Source organism: Lissotriton helveticus, chromosome 7 (assembly GCF_964261635.1).
Source record: "Lissotriton helveticus chromosome 7, aLisHel1.1, whole genome shotgun sequence".
Lineage (NCBI taxonomy): Eukaryota > Metazoa > Chordata > Amphibia > Caudata > Salamandridae > Lissotriton > Lissotriton helveticus.
In genome coordinates, this window is record NC_136068.1 from 860,191,465 (window position 1) to 860,216,740 (window position 25,276).

At 44.4% G+C, this 25,276-nt stretch overlaps 1 protein-coding gene across 2 annotated transcripts in view; it reads right to left on the reverse strand.

Moving 5' to 3' along the window:
* Window positions 1–25,276, reverse strand: part of SPDL1 (spindle apparatus coiled-coil protein 1) — a 424,110-nt gene that overhangs the window by 51,204 nt on the left and 347,630 nt on the right. For both annotated transcript variants that reach the window (XM_078653377.1, XM_078653378.1), the window contains exons 10-11: window positions 9,543–9,730; window positions 4,057–4,417 (exon numbers count right to left, since the gene is read on the reverse strand). In XM_078653377.1, the coding sequence (XP_078509503.1) occupies window positions 4,057–4,417; window positions 9,543–9,730 (549 nt within the window). The remainder of the gene's footprint in view (window positions 1–4,056; window positions 4,418–9,542; window positions 9,731–25,276) is intronic.

Consider the following 25,276-nt stretch of genomic DNA (forward strand, 5'->3'; position numbering starts at 1 on the left):
TCTTTCTAGAAATCAGAATGTCTTGGCTAACGTCAGACCTAAAGAGTGAAAAAATGGAGTAAAGATGTCAATGCATGAAACCACACTGTCCCCTGCTGTGGCTTCTACTTTCTTCCAGGCGAAGGAGGTTCGTTAGATATTTTCTGCGTCGTTGCCAGAGGCGCAGCTGTGAAGCCCCCGCTCCATCAAGTTGGCCCGGACTTCTCTGGCCTTGCTTTGCTTCGGCATTTCTTTATCACCAAGGGATTGGTTCGGTCCGGACCCGCCAAGAGGTACAGAAAGGATTGACACGGTTGCGAGGATATTCTCCCCGCCACTGGGCAGCGTGCACTGTCACCGCCGCCCCCGTGAACATTTGACCTGCAACTTCGGGGCTGGAGCGGTAAGGGGACATAAGGAAGCATTTGGTTTTCACCACGAACAAGACCTGGGATTCCACTCATGCCACCCTGCTTTGCGCCTCACCATTTGGGTGTTATTTCAACGCACTACCTACCTGGAAGCAAACAGATGCATTCTGGGAGTTACAGTTCCTGATGATGCCCGGAACTGTAACAGGTTGGCCTACAACATCGGAGGCGGGGCCTAAGTCACATGGCTATTATAGGCAGCAGGACATTACTGGGGCGTGTATGGCAGTTTTCCCGGGACACTTGTGGCGCTGAGGAAGGCAAGATATAGCCGAAATGCATTCGCCTTGTTGGTGTGAATAAAGGCTTCCACACTGTCCCCTGCTGTGGCTTCTACTTTCTTCCAGGCGAAGGAGGTTCGTTATATATATATATATATATATCCATATATCTATTTTCTTTCTAGAAATCAGAATGTCTTGGCTAACGTCAGACCTAAAGAGTGAAAAAATGGAGTAAAGATGTCAATGCATGAAACCAATATCTGGTGGCGTTCTCACACAGCACAGAAAAGGCCAGATATTGCTCAATTTTACGCTCACCAAATCATGAGAGCAACAACGTTAGCTCAATTTATGCAAAATTACTGACTTACTAGGGGAGCGAAAAAACATCACCAGTGGCAAAAAGAACATACCCATTGGTATCGAAATCTGCCAAAATCTCCGTGGGATTGTGATCATTTAAATTAAATTAACTGTTAAGCAGCTGTTTAATTTTCCATACACCACGAAATATCAACTTCAACATGGTCAGGAATCACAGTATGTCTACAGCCAAAGTGCTGTCCAAGACAACATTTATACTTCCACAATTTCCACAGTCAGTCAGTCAGTCAATCAATTAACTTTATTTCGGCCATAGGCCATAAAAGCGGTACACAGATAAAACATCAGTAGAAATGTGTGACATAGAAAACTAATAAATAAACAGTATAAAATAAGGTTTAGAGTGTGACTGAGTTGTTACAATAAAATCCTCTAACAGTAAAAAGAAGGCTCTACATGTGTCAAACGGAAGTTTAAAGCTTACAACCAAAGGCAACTACAGAACTCTAGAGCAGAATTTGCTTTGTACACTTTCTACTAAGAAACGGTGCCCCTGGCAGGTTCAGTTAGAGTAATAGTGAGAACATAGCCTCAGTCATGTAAGTGATATTATTGTTTTTAGTCTGATCTCGCCAAGAGACGGGTATAATGGGGGTTTCAGGGTCGAACTGGGAGCCAAATGCATCCCTGGATAACGTTTTAAAACTAGTACCATACTGAATGGAGCAAGTCTGTGAAACCTGCTCATATGACCCTAACCAAACAGGGTACACAAAGCGGAGTAGAATGCGGGTGACATGCCTGCCACTGATAGAATCTTCTGAAACTTTCCAATACTCAATGGTCTGGGCGTAGCATCAGGGATCCGAATTTCTGCAGCAAATAATATATGTGTATGAACATTTTGTGGCACTCTCAGAGAAAGTTTCAGGGATAGATAGGGTTGAGGGAGCCTTTGCCAACCCTGCCATAAAGGCACCCCTCTAATTCTTAGACTGCCATGGGTTTTTAAAATGTGCCAATATTTTCCATAGAGCAGAACACCACATCTCTTGGGGTATTACTGTTTTCCTGACTCTCAGGCAATATCCGATATGTCTTCCCTTGAATGACAGTCAAGTTTAGAGACTGATCGTGACCTGCCCCAGCCACTCCCCATAAGCTATACTTGGTCTTTGCAAAGTTGTATCATCAGCGTTCATAAGATGATGCTTTAGGTAGGAGAGGAAAGGACTCTTCTAAGGGGTCTCAGGCATATAATAATACCGTTGTGGTGGCAAAAGACATAACATTGTACCTTCAAAGAAAAGGTGATGGGTTGACATACCTCACTGGCAAGCTGCATTAAAGCAAGCTTGAATACAGGTTAAATCTAATGCTGTTTTTGGCAGTCTGTTTAAAAAAAACACCCAGTTAAAAAGAAAGGCTGCTTCAAAGAACTAATATTGTAAACCAGGGGCTCTGCCACCTATGAGCCCTAGGAGCCACTGCTAAATCAGATTATTACACTTGTAATAATTTAATTCAACAGTGTATATGAAAACACAATGTTTTGTTTGCATGAACTAAGCAGTGTGAAGGTCAGCCCTCTCAGCCTCTCCTATGGCTGGAGGGGAAGGAGTGGGCTGAGTGATGATCCAGCTTCAAAGTGTTTAGAAACACAGCATTGTGTAGGATGTCTGGACTGTGCATGTGAGGGGAGGGGCTTAGATCAACTACAATCCCCTAACACAGGCACACTCAATTTTATTAAGCACACATACTGGGCATGCCTCAGGCAGCAAAGGTTATGTGCTATAATGGGGCTGTCAGGGTGCACATCAGTGCATCCCTGAGGCCATTGAGGAGCTGCACAGAACAGCAGTGGCTGGACCCCCAGTTTCCAGTCTTAACAAAAAGCTGGGAGAAGGCTTGAGGTGGGACTTCCTCTGAAAGCCGGCCCAGCTGCGCTGTCTGGCTCTTTGTTAGGAATCATGGGCTGCTGGTGCCTATGCCCAGCACCGGAATCCTTGCCGTGCTACTTCCATGGAGCCTCTGAGTTGTCACAACAAGAAGAAAGGTAAATACAAATAAGACTGACTGTGAGAGGAAGTGGCAGTGAGTAAGCATTGTCTATCAATAGGGCAGACAGGTGCAGTTTAACCACGACACAAAGGCCCTGGTGCAACTTCTGCACTATTAAAGCAGAACACCTGTACCCCAGAATTTAAAATCAGAGCCCCTGTAAACCAGTAGTTGTGAGCGAGTGTCAGTGAATGTATGAGTGTGTGTAAGTGCATTTGAGGATGAGAAAGTGAGTGTGAGTATATGCACAGATTTGTGTGCGAGGGAACCAGAGGCAAAGTTTGAAAACAATCATTTGAACCCCTGGCAAGTATTACCACCACCACTTTCAGGGATCACAAGTTGCCACTGTTGTCAACATAGGCAAAGTGAATGGCTTGCCTTAGTACGCTGACATCCACTTTTAAGCTACTTTTTTTCCAACTGCATCCTCACGCCATGCCATTTTGTTCTTACAACTGACCGAGAGCAATGCAAAGGCGCTTACCAACCATGGGATCGTAATGGCTCAAAAGGTTCAATCCTGCACCACAGCTTGAGTTCAGCAAACGGCATGTTATGAATGATATGACATTTATACCGGTCCCTGCTAATTGTGGCATGGCCTTGGCGGGTTTCAGTGTACACATAATAACATGGGTGAAATTACATTTTTCTTTATAAGAAATGAAAATAAACCATAAAGCAAGTGAAAAATCGAAAAACCATATCCCATCCAGCAGTAGACCAAAGAGACAGTCAGTCATGCAGCATAAAGCAACATTGCGGCTTCAATAGTAAAGAAGAAAACTAGTTGATTTGGAAACCCTGTAGTTTCATTAAAATGGGAAGTTCAGTGTTCTCTTGTTGCATGCAGTTACTTGAGTCTTTTGAAGGGTCTGGGGAATTTAAGCGTTGGCATGCGGATTTGAGAAACTGCATTGCATGTAAAACTCAGAAAAAAGATAAAGAAACGAATAGCACAGCTCATGCAACGAAAGAAGATAGATGATCTTTCCTCAATTCCTTGAGCACAGACGGGAGCAGACACTGACCTTGGAGAAGCAGGTATTTTGGAGTTTTCACACCTGTTACTTTCATTTAAAGCTTGTAGATCACTTCTGTCGTCCACAATTCTCACTCGCTTCCGTTCCTTTGCTGGATTCTCAGTGACTAAGTCGTCTTCTTTAGTAGTCAGCAAGTTTCCTGATCCTCCCACAGAAACGCATTGTTCTGAACATGTTCCAATAAGGTTTTCACCAAAATCTTTCATAAGCACATTTTTCACGCCCATATTTACAGAAAGCTTCGTAGAATTTTCGTCAACTAATACACCATCAATTGCACCAGAGGCAGAAACCGTGTCAACTGGAAGAATCTCTTGTTTCCTTTTCAGAGTGCGCAGTTTTGCCATTTCTGGAAAAGAAAACCATTTTTCATTCACATAAACATGAACGACTCGTTATGAAAACAACCCCCTCCACTATTATCTGCGTAGGAAACAAGGAACGAGAAATAAAAACGTGTCAAGCAAACGTGTGCACTTTTTCTTTTATTTTTGAAAACCCCCACTATATTGAACCTTTTCCATAGAGAACGTAGGAATGTATATCATACAGTTTGAAGAACCAGATACCATGAATTCTGTGTAAAGAGAAAATACTTGAAATGTGTATGACTGTGCGGCACCACTTTACTGAGGTATTGTTATTGAAGAACACACTGTTTACTCTGCAAATCGTGTACGGCCCAGCGTCTGGGGGCACTAGTAAAGGCCTCCTCGCCTGGAACACCTAGAGCTGGAAGCCCCAGAGGGGAGAAGCGATCAGATATACAGGCTTAAGGACTGAGATCATAAGAAGGCAGTAAACATGTACAGCCAAGGGAAGAGGAAGCCTCCAGATATGGCACAGGTAAGCCCAGAAATGGGAACCCAGTTTCTTGAGCTGCATGGATGTCCCAGACTCTTCTACATCTTCTGGGTCCAGCCCTGACATAAGTCGTGGTTCGCATTCCACTATTTCAGTACATGGTCAGCTCTCCCCTGGAGACCACTGTGTATTTGTGCTACTTAGATGTTCTATTTCCAAAGTATTGCGTGTATTGGGGTTATGTTTTCGGGTAGGAGATAATGCAATTAGTTAATAAATACATATTTTTTATAACTACACTGTATGGTTCTTTTTCACTTAACCTATACCATACGATTAAGTACTGGTAAAATGAGCTGCTTAACACTCCTCCTGGACTAAGCCTGAAGGCGGCTCTCCACAGCTACCAGTTAGAGAATTTAAGGCAGTCTAAGACCATTAAAATCACCAAAAAGGTTGTCTGGATTAGTGCAGCCCAAGTGAGCACCATATACTAAGCCAGCCTCCTACAGGAATCTTCATCCTGCTTAAGCAGAAATAACAGATAGCTGCCAAGATCAGGAGTGAGATTAAACTGGAGTCCTGCTGTGTCAGCAACATCCATAGGAGCTGGAAAAGATAAGCTACGTCACCCCTTCCCAGGTATACCACAGCATCACAGACCTTCAGAGACAATGTCTTCACTGCTGTTGCTCAGATTCATAAGTGCAAAGCTGGGGTTGCAACTCTGACCCTAAAGTCAGCAAGAAAAATCTCTAGACCACATCACCTCCCACAACCATTAATAGCATTCATGCACTCAACTACAAAAAAATGATGTTCTGTCATCTTCCTTGAGTAGAGTAACTTTAATTCATTTGTAGACTTGTGTGCCATTTATTTTTACTTATTCAATGACAATCTCTTACTGCAATTATTTTAATGAAATAATACACCAATAGAAAGTTGTACAATTCAACTGAGTGCTTCTGCGATACTCACTGGGCGCCCTAGCAATATTAAAGGGATGTGGCTAGCCACACAGCACAAGTGCACCGTTTCCGTCTCAGTTCAAGAACACAAATAAGAAAGCCTACGTTTCTTCAGGAAGGAGACATTTGAACGAGGTCTAGAGAAAACGACACTATCAAAGAACTTGTTTTTAATGGCTCCTTTCCAATATATACCTAATAAACACGTTTTGGCAATCTGTGGTGTGGTTTACAACACTGGGGAGGGATGTTAAGGAGTACATCATTCATAACATTAAATAATACATTATGATCTAAAAGGTAGGGTATAGTGCATCAAGTACTTATCTTATTACCGATCAATAGGTCCCAAACGTGTATGCATGACATCATGCTGATGCCGTATGATTAATCCATGCTATTCTTGTAGAGACATTCTTATACAAATTGTGCATAACTAGAAGATAAGGGGCCTTGCTGTCAGGAGTCATTAACCGCTACTATGCTGTGTTTCTGAACAAACCCTCCAGTGAAAATGGTTGCCTTGCCCCTCTGCTTTGCAAAAGATCTCGAGGAGACTACGTCATTAACAGGTTAGAGTGCGCTCACCCAGCAAACGGTTACCATGTCGTTGATGATAGGCAGCAATACTAATCAGGCATAATGCTACATAACAATTAGAGGAGGAAAACTAACTGTACGATCCAAGTCCCTTGACTGTCTCACAATAGTCGCACAGGCTAAGATGTGTGTGTGAAAGTTTTACGTTGCTCAACAGATCTGAGAACAAAGGTAAGAAAGGATTTTGCTAATGAATCATAATGTTTGGTGTTTTCGTATTATTTTTTTTTACCTTTGGTAGCATTTGACTTGCAATCATGACAATGATGATCCGCGTATTGTTGGGCGTTAGCTCACCTTAACCCACTGGAGAGGGAGAGAGAGAGAGGGAGATAGAGGGCGGGGAGAGGGAGATAGAGGGCGGGGAGAGGGAGAGAGGGGGAGAGAGATAGAGGGCGGAGAGAGAGAGAGGGGGAGAGAGAGAGAGAGAGAGAGGGGGAGAGAGAGAGAGGGGGAGAGATAGAGAGGGGGGAGAGAGAGAGGGGGAGAGAGAGAGAGGGGGAGAGAGAGAGGGGGGGAGAGAGAGAGGGGGGGAGAGAGAGAGGGCGGGGAGAGAGATAGAGGGCGGGGGGAGAGAGATAGAGGGCGGGGGGAGAGAGATAGAGGGCGGGGGGAGAGAGATAGAGGGCGGGGGGAGAGAGATAGAGGGCGGGGGGAGAGAGATAGAGGGCGGGGGGAGAGAGATAGAGGGCGGGGGGAGAGAGATAGAGGGCGGGGGGAGAGAGATAGAGGGCGGGGGGAGAGAGATAGAGGGCGGGGGGAGAGATAGAGGGCGGGGAGAGAGATAGAGGGAGGAGAGAGATAGAGGGCGGGGAGAGAGATAGAGGGCGGGGAGAGAGATAGAGGGCGGGAGGGAGAGAGATAGAGGGCGGGAGGGAGAGAGGGAGAGGGGGAGAGGGAGAGAGGTAGAGAGGGAGTTTTTTTTGGGGTAGGGTCTGGGAAACGGGTATGGCCCTTACAAGCCTTGCATGGTCTCGGGCAGGTCTATTCTCCTAAAATGTCTCTCCTACAAAGGTGTGTATCCCAAAGGGAGGGGCTTGCGATACACGTCCTTTTTCCGCAGAGGGATGTTTTCCAAAACTCAGGTAGCAATGGAAATGGAACAGGTTTTAGCCCACAAAAAATGGGGGATCCAAACAACACTTTGCAGTAAAGTGCAAGTGCCAAACGCCCATTTACAAGGTATTGTATTGTATTGTAATTGCATTTATATAGCGCTTACTACCCCTGACGAGGCGTCGAAGCGCTTTTTCGGCGGGTAGCACGCTACTCCGGGACCCACAGAGGATTAGTGTTGAATTAGTATAGTGAAACATGCAAGTACATTTTAAGTGGTAGATAGGTTAGTCAGTTATTTGGATTTAGAATTATAGCAGAAGGATAGAGTAGGATAAAGGTTTGTATTTATTTATCGCTCGCTTGTTGACGCATGCTATTCAGGGAGCCTATAAAGGATTAGTGGTGAATTAATATGGTGAAATATGAGGTAATTTCAGTGGTGGATATTAGTCTGTTACTTGGAGTGAGAAGGATAGCAGATGGATAAAAGGGTAAGAAAGATAAGCATTCATATAGCACTTGTTACCCCTGATGGGTGTTGAAGCGCTTTTCTGGCGAGTAGCACGCCACTCCGGAACCCATAAAGGATTTCTGTTGAAAATTAGTATAGTATAAATATGAAGTAATTTGAGTAGTAGATATGTGATTCAGTTATTAGTATAGTTGAATATGGAATATGGAATTTGAGAAGTGAACATGTTAGTCTGTTAATTTTGATTGAAAAAGGATAGTGGAGGGATAAAAGAGTGAAGGATTATTTTATTTTTTATAAGTCTTAGCAGTAGGAAGAGGCTTATGGATGAGTAAAAAGGAGTTTTGGAGGGAAGGAGTCAGAGGGCAGCATTTCTGGCCCTAGTCCCAACCAGTCTCAAACAGGCCCAAACAGGCAACTACCCTTGTCCTCTCCACCCTTAGCCTCGACGCCCGGGCAGAGACGCCCTAAGCCTGGCCTTTCTTGTAGCCCTAGTAATCAGGTGACCCCTTCAGCCAATGGGAACCCTAGCCCTAACACTATCCAATCACAACACTAGCCCTAACATCTAGAACCAATAGGAGACCAGGACCTTACAGCCAATCTTAGCCCTAGTCCAAGGACCCAATCAGTTAAAAAAAACCCTGATCTCAAAATCCAATAAATGCCTTAGCCCTACCACTAGTCCCAACACAATTCCAAGCAGCCAAAGCACCCTCTGATGTAGAAAATCCCTGTTGCTGGGGGGGGGGGGGGGGCAGGGGGGCTGGCCTCACTGGCTTGTGAGCACAAAATGGTGGCTGGGGGTGCACTGTTTGAGCACACAGGCCTAAGCACAGAGCAAAGGAGAAATTTGGAGGGAAAACAGATTTGTCACCAAGGAATGAGAGGGCCAAACTACAGAGGTTGGACTGCAAATCCCACAATTCAACACACTAAATGAAAGCAATCATGGGCAGGGAAAACCACACATTTAAAACACAACACGGGTGATAAAATATGCAATTACAGGCAGGCTAAAAATACAATTTTTAACTGTAACAGCCACAGGCATAGACAGTAAACACAGAAAATGAAAATCGTTTTTTAAACAACTTTTTGTCTTGGGAAGAGACAGCACTAGTCTGTCTCCTTACCACTTCCTGGACTCTACTCACTGCAATCTGGGGCACATGTAGGCTGCAACTCACAAGATGGAGGAGAGTGCATTGCCCAAAAAGACAGCCAGTAGCTTTGGTCTCTAGCTTAAAAACAATCCAGGTTCTATCAGACATTACTGTGAGGGGGCTTGTTTGGAGGCAAAGGTGATATGCCATGATTACGTCAGCTCACTCTACAAAAAACATAATGACTGGCTGAACTACTTTCCCATCTGTACCTCGATAGCAATACGTGGGGCTTTTTACACATTACGACTTATCCAATCTGGCCCCAGTTAACAGGCACTGTAAAGGTAAGCACGAAAGGGCTGGAGGGTTCATTTACAGTGAAAATTGTATAAAAATTGATTAGTTCACTGGACATCACATAACAATTACGCTTACATTCTAAAGACCAGTACTGCTTACCGTCAGGCTCGTATTTCATTTTCACCTCATCCAAATTGATCCGCAGTTTCATGTTTTCACTCTGGCAAAGTTTAAGGTGCCTCTCATTAGTAAACAGTTTTCTTTCAAGTTCCAAGACCCGCTGGCTTTCAGCTAATGCTTTCATCCGTTGTAATGAAAGCTCATCTTTTATTTTTTCAATCTCCTTACTGCGGGGAAAAAAAGAATATGACAATAATGTGGTATATCACTCATCGAGAATAAATAGTTTTCTCATTGATGGATAAATTTGCTTATGTAGCGTAAAAAGAACTTGAGTTTTTAGATCGTAAAGTGTTTTTTTTCCAATGGAAAATAAGATTACCAAACAGGTCCTAACAATTTTTTTTAGCACCGAGTCCCCGGATGAGAGGAGTAAACTTGACAGAGTTGCAGAAAGATAAAGCCGACACGAAGTGAGAAAAGGGGGGGCCAATCGGCCCCCACGCACACATGGCGGGGCCCAGCCCCCCCTCTCTGGCCGATCCTTGGTTGGTCGCGCGTCCCGCCCTTGCCCCGGAAGCAGTTTTGCACTTCCGGGTCAAGGGGGCGGGACCGCAGACTGGAAGGGGTTAAGAGCCTGGGGAGCGCGGGAAGCGGCCTCTTTGTGCCCGCGCTTTCCAGGCTCGCTCCTCGCCCCACCGTGGGGCCGTTTAATTTTCCCCCCCCCTCCATCCCATTGTAGCAGACTTCTGGTGAGGACACTGGTAGGTATGCGGTGTAACGCTATGCGAATGTCATAGGAGTAAATGTTTTCCTTCCTTAGGCTCTTTTCCCCGTTTACAGGCAAATGTAAATATGTACATGTTTTTGGGTGTGTTAACTGGTTTGTTTTTTCCTTAGGCCTTTTTTCCGTCTTAGATTAGTAATGTCGTATTTATTATGTGGATCTGGCGGTAAGGTCATAATCGGTGAGCAGCAATTTAAGGTCCTTAGGTGGGGGCGGCCCCATTCACGAAAGGGGTCGCCCAGGGGGAGGGGCCACTGGTCTCTCCCAGAACTTCAGGGGCAGGATATCCGCTTGCTTGGGTGAGGGGGAGGGGAGTCAACGCTTTCCTCAGGCTGATAGCCACCCCACACATACACTATGACGCTAAGGCGCGAGTGTAAGGGCCCTCCTGTTATGGTTAAATGGAGTTCACGGAGCACACGAGGGTAAACGGGCCCTCATCGCGCATGCGCATCTCGGACGTGAGAGCTAGCTGGGTAAAAGGATCTGACACCGGTTAGCGACCTTGCCGTAGGACCAGAAATTATTAAAATGCAAATTCAATTTCAGGATGTTAGATTCGGTTAGGAACCATGCTGTATTAGCTACCTGTTAAGGTTAGCCCATCATATCATGTCAAAATGGATGTAAATCTAATGTTCTGAAGATTGCATTTAATAATTGTGTAAATGTTTATTTTATTAAAATTTTTAATTGTATTTCATATTTTAATAAATACGGCCAGGGGGGTCTCAGACCCCCTGCCTTCCAAAGAATTATGTGTTGACTTGTTAAATGGGTAACGTAGTCTGTATGTTAAGGCGGGGGGTGGCCGGCAGTCCCAGACCATGTAATAATTCAGTGTTACATCTACAAATAGTGATTTGATGAATGAGGGAGGGGCTGGAAATAAAGAGCTTAATGTTTGAGAAGACAAGATATTTGCTGGGAGACATTTTATCAAGTAATGCATTGAGCTCCAGCAAACCAAATGAAAGGTGGGAGTCATTCGCTCCCATTTCCTGACTCTAATAGCAAGACTTGTGATTGGGTTGTCTAGTAGTTTGAAGTGATTGATAAACTGCTTTTGGCAGACAAGTCCAGATTCTGCTGTAGAAAGTAAGCCGCACGCAGAGAAAGCTTGTTACTAGAAAACCCAAGCTGGGCATATCACGAAGACAAGAACAGGTTACTTACCTATGATAACGCGCTTTCTGGTAAAGACTATCTCAGCAGATTCCGAACCTTTTAAATACTTTCCCAGGCGTCACACTGGGTCCAGAAACGTTTTAGCAGTACCTCTGAGCACTGTTCCACTCCGGAAATGGCATGAGAGTCAATCTAGGCACCACTCCCGAGTGCGGACATCATTTGCTTTAGAGACTGTCTGCTCCCCCAGAAGCAGAGCCCCAGCATCAAATTGGCTTTGAACAGAGTGCAGATTCCTAAACCAGGAATCTTTTTAAATCGACAGAGCAAGGAAACTGCAGTTAGCCAGTCTCTCTGCCAGATAGAGCAGTAGCTTTTCTTCTGCTAGAGACACCCAACTACAGATTCCTCACCTTTCTGAATAAATACCAAGGCAAAACTGGGTCTGTGAAGTGGCTCAAACCAAGAAGTACTGTAGAACCAAGTTGCTGAAATGCCTATCGGTGAACCTGGCGGTCATGATAGAGTAAGTCTTTGTGAATGTATAGAGGGACACTCACACTGCTGTCAGGCTGATGTGTAGGATTGGAGCCCAGCAAGCCAAAGCAGTGGTAGCAGCCGTGCTCTGGTGCACGTTTTTAGCTATTTGCTAAAAACGTGCTATACTTGGTTGCTTTCAGATATTAAGTCTCCTGATGAAGGACAGGTGCCCGAAATGCATTGGGAAGATATGAAGAGAATGTTTAACATATTATGAAGATAATAATACGAAGCATGGATATTACTTATAAGAAATAAAGATAAGAATTTTCTAATTAAAGATACATACTTTTATTGAAAAACGCAGAAAAAGTTCCTACAGAGTGCATCGAGGAGACATAACATAGAAGGGTGTCACTACTTTTGGAAGGCAGGATGGCTGAGTTCACAGAACCAGTTTGTCAGGGAAGAAGGAGGTATATGGCAGGTCAACACAAAGAGCTTGAAAATCACTCGTTCCTATGTTAGGGCAAAGAGGAATATTGGCTTGAGGGTGAGAAGACACAAAGGACAGCTGTACAGCGGCTCATAAGGAGTATACATCAAATAAGTGCGGAACAGGTTAAGATCCCACTGCAGTATAACAAAGGAATAAGGAGGAAACAAAGGGTGGAGTCCTTTAAGAAAAAAGCATCACAAAAGGTGAGTTAAACAATGAGAGCTGTTTCGGCAACTGCAGGAAGGCCAAAAGAGCAGAGGGATACCCTTTAACTATCCCAGAAGCAAATTCTTGTCAGGCGAGGGAAAGAAGAATCAACAAAACATTAGACAACCTAGCCTAAAGGAAGTCTGTTGTGTCCAGTATCAAACCAAAAATGCGTCCCAACGACTGGCGGATTCAGTTTTCGGCGATAGCCAAGAGGACATCAACCACCTCCGGTGGAAGACTGAAGATGTTTAGCTGTCCCTGCTCAATCTACAAGCATGAAGTTGGAGACAGGGTAGTCCGTGCAGGGCCCTACACCATTGCCATGACCGCAGATCTTTTATGGAGGGGCATCCTGATCGGAAGACAGATGCTCAAGCCCAGGAGCACTAGATATCACGCTCTCTGTTCCCAATCCGGAACCAATAGGATGACTTGGGCCTGGCCAGTAATGAGCATCTTAACCCAATGTAATAGCAAAGAGGCCAAAGGGGCAATCAGATGCTACCTAGGGGAATAGAGGAAAAATCACAGACTACCTCCTCCCGCCATAAATCATTCAACACCAAACAGTATCCTATTAGTACAATGTTTGAGGCTAAATCTTAGTTGTCTCGTGAGGCGGAAGCCGGGAGTCTTAGAACTTTCTGTACCTGCACTTGCGCCTATTTTTAACTTGCATCTGTTATATTTTTTAAAACTGCACCAGATTCCTCACTTACCCATTATACAGCCGATTAGGCGCTGTCAGGAGGGGTAACTCGGCCGAATTGGAGATTGTAACCTGAAGTGGCCGCCATCTTGGGGCTATCAAGCAGGTAGCGGGCTAGTTCTTTTGCCCTCCCTGCATAAATGTCAGCTGTTAAGTGTACGCACAGCGGATGCGCGCAGCGGGTGCGCCAAAGGCAAGCCCGCCTGCGCCCGACTGGGGCCAGGGGCAGGAGGTGCTGCCCAAATCAGAGCTTATGCCTCCCCCCAAACAAGACTGACTTATTCGCCCAATGTTCTGCAAAATATTAGATTGAGGGAACAAATCAACTCCTCACCCACCATCTGCTGCCCCAGCAAGTTTCCCACTTCGCTGGATGGGCCGGTACCATGTAGGTCCTGTTCCTTTCAAAAAGATCTCACTATGGCCAGCCCACTATCTTTTAATACCGAACCCGTCTTAGAGAGCTCCAGCCCGAAGTACATTCTGTGTAATGTTAGATCACTAACCAAACACCCATTCGAAATTTGGGACCCGATTAGGACTCATTCCCCAGAGCTCTGCTTTCTCACCGAAACATGGTCAAATCCCACTAACCACCCTCAGATTAATTTAGCCATCCCTGATGGCTACAAATTCATTCATTTAGACGGGGAAGGTAAAATTGCGGGTGGTATTGCCATAGCTTTTAAAGAAAGCCTTACGGTCAAATGGACTTCTACCTTAACTTGTGATAGCCTAGAATTGGGCATTTTTAATATCATTAGGTCACCAACTGATAGCTGGAATGGAGCCCTGATTTACCGCCTACCGGGATCTAGAGCCAGCTTTTCTAACATTCTGACCGAACAGATAGCCTTGCAAGTCTTAGCCTCCTGCAACTTTATTTTTGCTGGGGGATTTTAACTTCCACGGCGAAGACACCTCTATACCGGACGTGAGTAAGCTCATAACTAGCCTTAATCTGATGGGTCTTTCCCAAAGGGTCTTGGGTCCCACCCACCGGGCGGGACACGCCTTGGACATGATCTTCACTAATATTGACCATTTGACATGCAACCCTCCCTTCCCTTTAACATGGACCGACCATTCCATGGTCTTGTTTTCTATCGAAACCCAGGTCAGTGAGCACTCAATAGGGAAATCGAGTCGAATTATGGAGCTAGAGACCCTGGAATAACCGATCCCTCGAATCCTTTAAAGAGGTATTTTGTCCATTTCCAGCAGAAAACGCTCAAGCTATTCCTGAGCCATCTAGACTGCTGGAAGGTTTCAATTCTGCCCTAGTGACCGCTTTCAACTCCATAGTCCCCCCCAAAAAATGTTGTCCTGCACAACAGCGGCAATCAGCCCCCTGGTACACTCAGGAGCTTAAAATCGAAGAATCCAAGTGCAAGACTTTGGAGAGACGATGGAGAATTAGCAAAAATACCCTAGATAGACAGACTTATAAAATCAGCCCTGTCCAAATATAATCAGAACATTAAATCAGCCAGGCAAACTTTTATCATGAACCAAATTGACCAGGCTAGTAACTCTTCTAAAGCCCTGTTCACCATAGTGAAGGACTTTGTATCCCCAAAGCTTGCAGACAAGCCCCGCTGGAATCACAAGAACTATGTGACTCATTAGCGGTATACTTCCATGATAAAATTGAACAGATTTATGCCAACTTTGCTAATCCGAGGTCCCTGAACTCCGACTCTTTTAGCAGCCCTGTAGACCTTGACTTATCGACGGTAAGCATCCTCGAGCAGTTCGAACAGTTCACACTTGAAGAGGCTACCAACTTACTACTCTCTGCTAAATCCGGCTCGCCTAAGGATCTTTGCCCTGCCAGAGTTATAGCTCGGCTAGCCCCGGGATGTGCTCCGGAGATTCAAAAACTGTTCAATTGCTCAATCCAAACAGGCTTAATTACCATCCCATGGAAAGAAGCTTATGTCCGCCCAATATTCAAAAAGCCAACAGCGGACCCCTTGATACTCAGTAACTATCGCTCCATTTCGTTACTCCCCTTGCTGGGCAAGAAATTGGAAACAGCCATTCACAGACAATTAAGCTCATATCTTGAGATTAATAATCACCTGGACTCCGCGCAATCTGGATTTTGTCCTGGTTTCAGCACTTAGACCGCCATTCTAGCAGTGACTGACTCCCTGAGGAAGGCAGTGGATGCCGGAGGCTCTGTCATCTTGACCCTTCTGGATTTCTCCGCGGCTTTCGATACTATCTCACATCTAAAGCTCGTGGAGAGACTTCATACCTGTGGCATCTGGGGCATTGCCCTAAAATGGCTGCAGAATTTCCTGACCGATAGACATCAAACGGTAATGTTGAGACCATTCTTCTTGAAGAAAACCTGCCTGGACAGGGGCGTACCCCAGGGCTCCTGTCTGAGCCCAACATTATGTAATGTCTATATGGTCCCCCTGGCAAAAATTGTGGAACAGTTTGGGTTCGAAATAATTTCATAGGCGGACGACAGCCAGCTTATGTTCACAATTGGTTCTAATATAGAATCTGAGAAAGCATGTTTTGTGGCAGGCATGCTTACTATTTCAAACTGGATGTCTGAGAACTGTCTCCAATTGAACCCTAGTAAGACGGAGGTAATGTTGATGGGGAAAGCATCGAGGATCTGGACAGATGACTGGTGGCAACCCCAGCTTGGACTGGCCCCCATCCCAAAACAGGCAGTAAAGAGTCTGGGAATACTTCTGGACCACTCTTTAACTATGAAAGATCAGATTGCTGCCGTAACAGGCTCATGCTATTACAGTCTTCGCCTTCTGCTTAAGATTTTGCCCTACCTGCAGATTAAACATCGCAGAATCCTGGTCCAGGCCATGGTGACCTGTCGCCTTTACTATGGAAATGCTCTTCTGGGGGCAAGATGGCGGCGGCGTTCTAGACCGCTGCGAGACGCTCCGCTGACCAGTGCCTATTTCTGATGGATTGAGAGGAGCTTGCCGTCCTTTCGGAGGAAGATAAAAGCTGAAAAAACACCTAACCAGATGCGGGGCTAATAATCGAGCAAAATTCTGGATACAAGGAAAACACAATAGCCAACAAAATAACGTTCAACATATTTTTTTGTCCGATTGCTGTAAGCTGGATGGAGGGGCTCGGATTCTATACTAAAGACCCAGAGGATATAACAGCGGTCTTGGCGCTACGTTCTCGTTTGTCCTTTCTCTCCTCACTCATTGGGATTGCTGTGCTGAGACTCGTTAGACGTACCCAATGTGGTGAAACCGCCGCTAGCAACACCGCTAGTAATCTGCGGACTAGCTCTGTGGGTGTAACCGATACTACCTATTCCCCCAGCGCCGACTCTGTGCTTCAAGTCAGTAGCGAGGAAATGGCCCCGAAGAACGCTGCATCACTGGCCGCCGCTTCTAAGACGCGAGCGGCGAAGCAGGCTCTCCGAGACCGAGAGTTAGCACTAAAGCGAGGTGGCGTGCTGAGTTCTGAGGAAACTCCTGGCCTCGACATCGTCCAAGCCTCGGTAAAGCAAACCAAATCCTCCAAGCAACTGCCGTCTACACCCGGACCGGGCCCCTCGGTTGTGGAACTTCTACGGAAAACGCCTGGTGCTGCTCCCTCTCCCACTCACCTGCCGACAATTACAGCACCGATTACGGCGGATCAGCCCATGGCGGCGGGCTCCTCCTCTGAACTCACGACTGCAGGAGAAGCTGAGAAAATGCTGCCAGGAGGTGGTGCTCTCACTCAGGACCGAGAGGGGGAAGCGGCTGAGAAGCCTGATGATGCATTGGCAAGTGGAAACCCGATCGCTTCAGGAGTGAACAAGGCTAATCGCCCGCAGGCTTTGGGAGAACAGATGACCTCAGATTCTGAAGGTACGGTTCTACAGACTTCATCTCATGTTTTGCCTTCTCCTACCCCTACCCCTGTGGCCAGTGTGTCTCTGTCTGTGTCTTCCGTGAACTTTGTTTTGGAAGATCCTAACTCAATGCTACCCTTAATAAACACATTGATATTGCTTAATGAAGCTGAAGCTGAAGCTGATGCTGAAGTGGTCGTGCAACCTCTGGTGGCCTCCTCTCTTGAAACGGGGATGGTTACAGGCATGTCTTTGACTAGTGCATCAAATACACCCAAGAATATGGTGCATAGCATTGAGACTCCGGATCCTAGGGGGAAAGCTCGCAAGGACCGTACAGCATCTGACTCGCTGGACACTGACAGAGACCCATCTGATTTCTACTCGATATCTGAGGGTCTCGAAGATCCCAGGTGGTCACATGACTCAGACTTAGATTCAGAAATTAACACTGGCTCTGATACCAGTGCAACGGAAAGTGACCATGACCCAGCCCAGGGCGAATCTAGGGGGAATAGGAGAACTGTGTTGAGGAAGAAAATGAGCCACCATGGTGCATCAGGACTAACCTGGGATTACTCTCCAGCACCAGTCCTTAATTCCCAGGAGCATGCTTCCATATCTCATCCTGAGCTATCCGCCTCTTCAGACCAGCAAAGTGCCACATTGACTACTGTAATTGATACAGTTCTCCAGGCTATTGCCTCCCATCGGGAGCAGACTTCCAGGGATGGTCGTAGGGCACAAATAGCTCTACACAAGGTACAGGGTGTAGTTCGAAAACTCTCAAAATCTGTTGCGGCTTCTAATATAAGAATGACGGAGATGGAAGATCGTATAGTGACCAACGAAGCAGAAGCCACAGTTACTCAAGAGCGGGTGGAAGCCCACGAAGCAGAACTAAAGGATGTCAGATGGAAGCTGGAGGACATGGAAAATCGCCTTCGGCGCAATAATCTCCGCGTCCTCGGAATTCCGGAAAAAATTGAGGGCGATGATAAACGTACTTTCATTGTTCAGCTATTTAAAGACACACTCCCTGAGTTCGCGTCCTGGAATTGAGACTTGGAAGTCCAACGAGTTCATAGAATTCCATTTACGTTGAAGGCCTCTTCACCGAAGGGCGGATACCCGCGTGCAGTCTTGGTATATTTCGAAAACTTTCTTCCCCGCCAGGCCATTGCTGACAAAGTAAGACCCGAAGCTCGGCGTAGCAGAGACTCCATTTCGTACTTTGTTAGGCCTGATTTCTGCCACACCACCGTGGAGAGGAGATGGCGCCTTCGCCAACTGATCAAACCCTTTTTGGAGAAAAAGGCCCAGGTGTATCGCAACAACCCTGCTAAGCTGAAAGTTATTTATAATGGCCAGGCTAAATTTTTCACTTAAGAAATAAAAGCTAAGGAATTTTTAGATAGTCTGACCTAAGTTTTGACATCATGCTAATAAGTGAATAATCGAATATTTAGAATATGTTGAGACTGTGTAGGGATGAAGGGGTTTAGAGTGAACTAGGGATGGCTATTGGTCAGTAGAGAGTTCGTTTGTAGTATGTTATAGGCTAATATTCTTTCTGTTTTTGGTGGCTATTTGGTAGCTATATATCCGGCATACGTCTTTGCAGAAGAGCCTTGGACATTTAAGAAGTATAAGAGACTTATAGCAACATTTATATATACAGATATAATTTTGACAATCATGATAATAGGTCTTTGGATGCTAAAATAGCCACCCCGTTCTGTTATCTGTCTTCTTTTGTGGCACCTCCCTTCTTTTATGTCTTTTTCCTCCGTTTCATGCATTATATTCTCTTTTCTTCAAACTTTTCTTCGATCTTTCTCTATTCAATTTCTGATTTAGTATTTTTGTACTTTCTCAATCCTATGGGTTTTTGAACATATAAGTTCATTGATAGTGGTACTGGTAAGGGAACGTCTCTCCATCACCACAGACTCTTTTTAGAATCTAAATGCCTTGGTGGTTGGTGTGCGGGGGGAGGGGGGTGGTGGGTAGGGGGAGGGGAAAATTCACAAAAATGAGCAATTTCACTCAAATAAGTCAATGTCAAGTTTTTCTTTGTATGTGGGATCAAATGGTGGTATTAAGGAGGAATCAGATTATGAATTTGTGGCTTGCTATCTGTTGTTACATGCTTTACTGTTTTTTTTTTAAGGTCAGGGTTGGGATCTACCATCTTAGATGGGGAGAGTAAAACTTTGCAGCTGGAATATCGCAGGTCTTAACAATAGAAATAAAAGGGCGCAATTATATCAATTACTACGACAAGATCCTGTTGATATTCTATGCTTACAGGAGACCCATATTGCAGAATGTGACAAAGAATTGCTAAAGATTCCGGGGTACAATTTGATCGTAGCCACCTCTCAAACATCCAAAATACGGGGGTTTGCTATTTTAACAAAACCTGCTATCGGTGATCCTAGACGCAGATTGGCCGATAAACACGGCAGATGGGCTATAGCTCAATTAAATTCAGGCCTTATCATTTGCACAATATATGGATCAAACCTGGATGATCCCCTAGTGTTTAGTGATCTAGAAATAGAATTGGCCTCCTGGTCTGGTCCCCTTATCCTCTGTGGAGATTTTAACATTGCCTTAGGGACCTTTATAGATAACCAATTACCTCGGAATTATAAAGGACGTAAGCCTAAGGTATATAGGGCCTTATGCCAATTGATGGATAGTCACAATCTACTTGATTGTCTGGGACTTGAGGAAAAAAAATGATTTCGGATTTACGTATTTCTCATACCCGCACAACAAGTATGTCCGAATTGACTATATTATGACATCTTTAGAGGATTTGGATCTGCTGGATATAATCAAGTCTCCAAAAACGATTTCTGATCACAATGCGCTTACCCTTATTTTTGACTTCTCCAGTTTTGTAAGACCTAAGGCCCAATGGTCTTTTGATAGAAAGCTTCTTGTTAACTCCGAATATATAACCCATATAACATCTTGGGCCCAGGGGTTCTTCGACTGCAATCAATTTAACGCACCTAGATTGATTGTTTGGGACTGTTTCAAAGCAGCATTAAGGGGTGAAACTATCTCGTTTGTGGCCAAACGGAAAAAGGTAGAGGATAACATCAACCTGAAGCTCAAGCTGGAATTATCTAATCTTGAGACTTATCATGCTACCCAGATCCATCGAGGAGATTCATCTTCTGATACTCTTCAAAAAATACTAGTGTTGAAAACTGAAATCAATAGCTCCTTAACCCGGAAAGCTGCTGAAACATACCAAGCAAATAAAAGTAGCATATATGAATCCGGAGAAAATGTGGGCAGGCAATTGGCCCTTCGAACACGCCAAAAGCAATCTCATAATAAGATAAAGCTGATAGAGTATGAGGGCCAGCAATACACCTCCTCACAGGATATTGTAGGGGTTTTCCGGAAGTATTATCAAAAGCTATACCAAAGCGAAGGTCTACATTCTGGCAGAGATATAAAAACTTTCCTTAGTAACTGGATGCCAGACCTAGACCTCAACCTCTTCATTGAGGAATCAGTCAAAGAAGATCTTGAAAGAGAAATCTCAATCACGGAGCTGGAGCTTGCACTATCTGATCTCGCAAACGGTAAAGCGGCAGGTCCGGACAAAATCCCTTTGGACCTTTATAAGGCTCTGGGTAAACAAATATTCCCCTACTTACTAGATTTGTTTCTGGGGGTTCAGTATCATGCAACACCGCCTGAATCCTGGAAACACACCAATATAGTGATCTTCTCTAAAAAAGGCAAGCCTCCCCAGCTCCCATCCTCATACAGGCCCATATCTCTTATAAACTCCGACTCAAAACTCTACGCCAAGATCCTAGCTAATCGGCTGAGTGGGGTTGTCGAGCATCTTGTCTCCCCGTGGCAGCATGGCTTTATTCCCGGGAAAGGTACCACGGACCATACCCGGAGAGTCATTTCCCTATTTGACATCATGGGCACCACGGGTAGTGAGATGTCGATGATCCTTCTCGATGACGAGAAGGCATTTGACCGTGTCTCTTGGCAATTTTTGTGGAACATCCTGGAACTTAATAACTTCGGGAACAAGTTCATTAAAGCTCTAAAGGCCTTATATGTTGATCCAAAGGCAAAACTTTCCATCTGCGGTTCTGAGTCGGAGTTTATTGAGATACAAAGAGGTACGAGGCAGGGCTGTCCCTGCTCCCCGATATTATTTGCCCTTTATATCAATCCCCTAATTTTAAAGTTGCTCTCCTCACCCATTATTCAACCTGTTAAGGTAGGTCTGTTTTCAACAAAAATGTTGGCGTATGCAGATGACGTGGCTGTCTTAACTACTAATCCTGCTGACGCAATCCAGGAAATAGAGTTAGCCACCCAGACCTTTGGCTCCTTTTCAGGTTATTCCCTTAATAGGGATAAAACAATGGTCCTTTGTACAAATAACACTATATTTGAGAGTCCCTATAAAGTGAAACAGGCTACCTATTTAGGTGTTTGCCTGTCCCCAGATGTGAATGAAATTAACCATCTTAATTATACTCCCTTGATTAATAAAATAAAAACTGACCTTAGGAGAGTGGATAATTTACATCTTTCTATAATTGGAAGGGCCAACTATCTAAAAATGAATGTCTTTCCAAGGATACTTTACCTGTTTCGAGCAATCCCGCTATTGGCTGAAGGTAGTTTTATCAAGATCCTTGACTCCTCCATGTCTAAGTTCATCTGGAGTTTTGGAAAGATTAGAAGAGCTTTACCACTTTTGACTTTACCTCAAGACAGGGGGGGGGGTAGCTATCCCTAACCTAACTCTATATTTATGGGCAACACTTATTCAACATATGGGTCCTCTGTTAAATTGTAAAACAACCATCTCAACTACTATGGAATTTTATATTCCCTCCATCTATGAGTTGAGTCTTGGGGACAAATGCTTGTCTTGGGGACAAATGCCAAGTCTGGGACTTGAGGAAAAAAAATGATTTCGGATTTACGTATTTCTCATACCCGCACAACAAGTATGTCCGAATTGACTATATTATGACATCTTTAGAGGATTTGGATCTGCTGGATATAATCAAGTCTCCAAAAACGATTTCTGATCACAATGCGCTTACCCTTATTTTTGACTTCTCCAGTTTTGTAAGACCTAAGGCCCAATGGTCTTTTGATAGAAAGCTTCTTGTTAACTCCGAATATATAACCCATATAACATCTTGGGCCCAGGGGTTCTTCGACTGCAATCAATTTAACGCACCTAGATTGATTGTTTGGGACTGTTTCAAAGCAGCATTAAGGGGTGAAACTATCTCGTTTGTGGCCAAACGGAAAAAGGTAGAGGATAACATCAACCTGAAGCTCAAGCTGGAATTATCTAATCTTGAGACTTATCATGCTACCCAGATCCATCGAGGAGATTCATCTTCTGATACTCTTCAAAAAATACTAGTGTTGAAAACTGAAATCAATAGCTCCTTAACCCGGAAAGCTGCTGAAACATACCAAGCAAATAAAAGTAGCATATATGAATCCGGAGAAAATGTGGGCAGGCAATTGGCCCTTCGAACACGCCAAAAGCAATCTCATAATAAGATAAAGCTGATAGAGTATGAGGGCCAGCAATACACCTCCTCACAGGATATTGTAGGGGTTTTCCGGAAGTATTATCAAAAGCTATACCAAAGCGAAGGTCTACATTCTGGCAGAGATATAAAAACTTTCCTTAGTAACTGGATGCCAGACCTAGACCTCAACCTCTTCATTGAGGAATCAGTCAAAGAAGATCTTGAAAGAGAAATCTCAATCACGGAGCTGGAGCTTGCACTATCTGATCTCGCAAACGGTAAAGCGGCAGGTCCGGACAAAATCCCTTTGGACCTTTATAAGGCTCTGGGTAAACAAATATTCCCCTACTTACTAGATTTGTTTCTGGGGGTTCAGTATCATGCAACACCGCCTGAATCCTGGAAACACACCAATATAGTGATCTTCTCTAAAAAAGGCAAGCCTCCCCAGCTCCCATCCTCATACAGGCCCATATCTCTTATAAACTCCGACTCAAAACTCTACGCCAAGATCCTAGCTAATCGGCTGAGTGGGGTTGTCGAGCATCTTGTCTCCCCGTGGCAGCATGGCTTTATTCCCGGGAAAGGTACCACGGACCATACCCGGAGAGTCATTTCCCTATTTGACATCATGGGCACCACGGGTAGTGAGATGTCGATGATCCTTCTCGATGACGAGAAGGCATTTGACCGTGTCTCTTGGCAATTTTTGTGGAACATCCTGGAACTTAATAACTTCGGGAACAAGTTCATTAAAGCTCTAAAGGCCTTATATGTTGATCCAAAGGCAAAACTTTCCATCTGCGGTTCTGAGTCGGAGTTTATTGAGATACAAAGAGGTACGAGGCAGGGCTGTCCCTGCTCCCCGATATTATTTGCCCTTTATATCAATCCCCTAATTTTAAAGTTGCTCTCCTCACCCATTATTCAACCTGTTAAGGTAGGTCTGTTTTCAACAAAAATGTTGGCGTATGCAGATGACGTGGCTGTCTTAACTACTAATCCTGCTGACGCAATCCAGGAAATAGAGTTAGCCACCCAGACCTTTGGCTCCTTTTCAGGTTATTCCCTTAATAGGGATAAAACAATGGTCCTTTGTACAAATAACACTATATTTGAGAGTCCCTATAAAGTGAAACAGGCTACCTATTTAGGTGTTTGCCTGTCCCCAGATGTGAATGAAATTAACCATCTTAATTATACTCCCTTGATTAATAAAATAAAAACTGACCTTAGGAGAGTGGATAATTTACATCTTTCTATAATTGGAAGGGCCAACTATCTAAAAATGAATGTCTTTCCAAGGATACTTTACCTGTTTCGAGCAATCCCGCTATTGGCTGAAGGTAGTTTTATCAAGATCCTTGACTCCTCCATGTCTAAGTTCATCTGGAGTTTTGGAAAGATTAGAAGAGCTTTACCACTTTTGACTTTACCTCAAGACAGGGGGGGGGGTAGCTATCCCTAACCTAACTCTATATTTATGGGCAACACTTATTCAACATATGGGTCCTCTGTTAAATTGTAAAACAACCATCTCAACTACTATGGAATTTTATATTCCCTCCATCTATGAGTTGAGTCTTGGGGACAAATGCCAAGGGCTACTCTTAAGGCAGATTATACCATCATACTATAAAAAAATCAAGTTAAAGGTAGTCATAGATGCGTGGAAGGTTTGGAAATCTGTATCTAAACAACTAGCTATCCCAAAATTCACAAAATACACCCCTTTATGGCGTAGTTCGATTCTCTCGGCCTGCCTTAATGATAGTACTTCTCGGAAGTGGGAAATTCTAAGCATTAACACAGTTGGTGATTTTCTTGGTCAAGAAACTTCTTCCTTATTTGAGTGGCTGCAGCAGAAGTATACTATTCCAACTACCGATTTCCTCAAATACTTTCAGGTGCTTACAAGTATTCGCAACTGTATCCCCAGAATCAAATTAGATAGTATTCATTTTTTCCCAATCATTGGGAAACGCTCTACTAGCATTGGCAGCCTATATCAGATGCTGATCGAAAATGCTGTGGCTGATTTAGAGCGGGTTGAGCAAGCTTGGGCTGAAGGTTAGGTAATCCAAATATCGACATTGATTCTTCCTTGGCCCTTTCATCAAAATTGTTTATCGCCTCTAATCTTAAAGCCCAATATTATAGAGTTATTTACAACCTTTATTATACACCTGCAAAACTATTTTCCTGGGGTTTACGGGCCGATGACAACTGCCCAAGATGCAGACAACCTCAAGCGAATCTAATTCATATGCTCGCCGAATGTCCCAAACTGGACTTATTAAAGATAATGATTATGGGATTTTGAGCCCAGGTATTTGGACGGAATGTACGAGATTCAGTAACCCTTTATCTGATGGGTCATGACTATTCCCTCGGTCATAGCATTGAGGAACAAAGGACCATCTTTTTAGGTACCGCAATCTTCCGTATTATTCTTGCTGCCCGATGGAAGGACCCTGAGCCACCCACATTTCAGATGTGGCTTAGTCGATTCCTGGCCACCTATAAACAGGAGATCTCAATTTATGGTACTA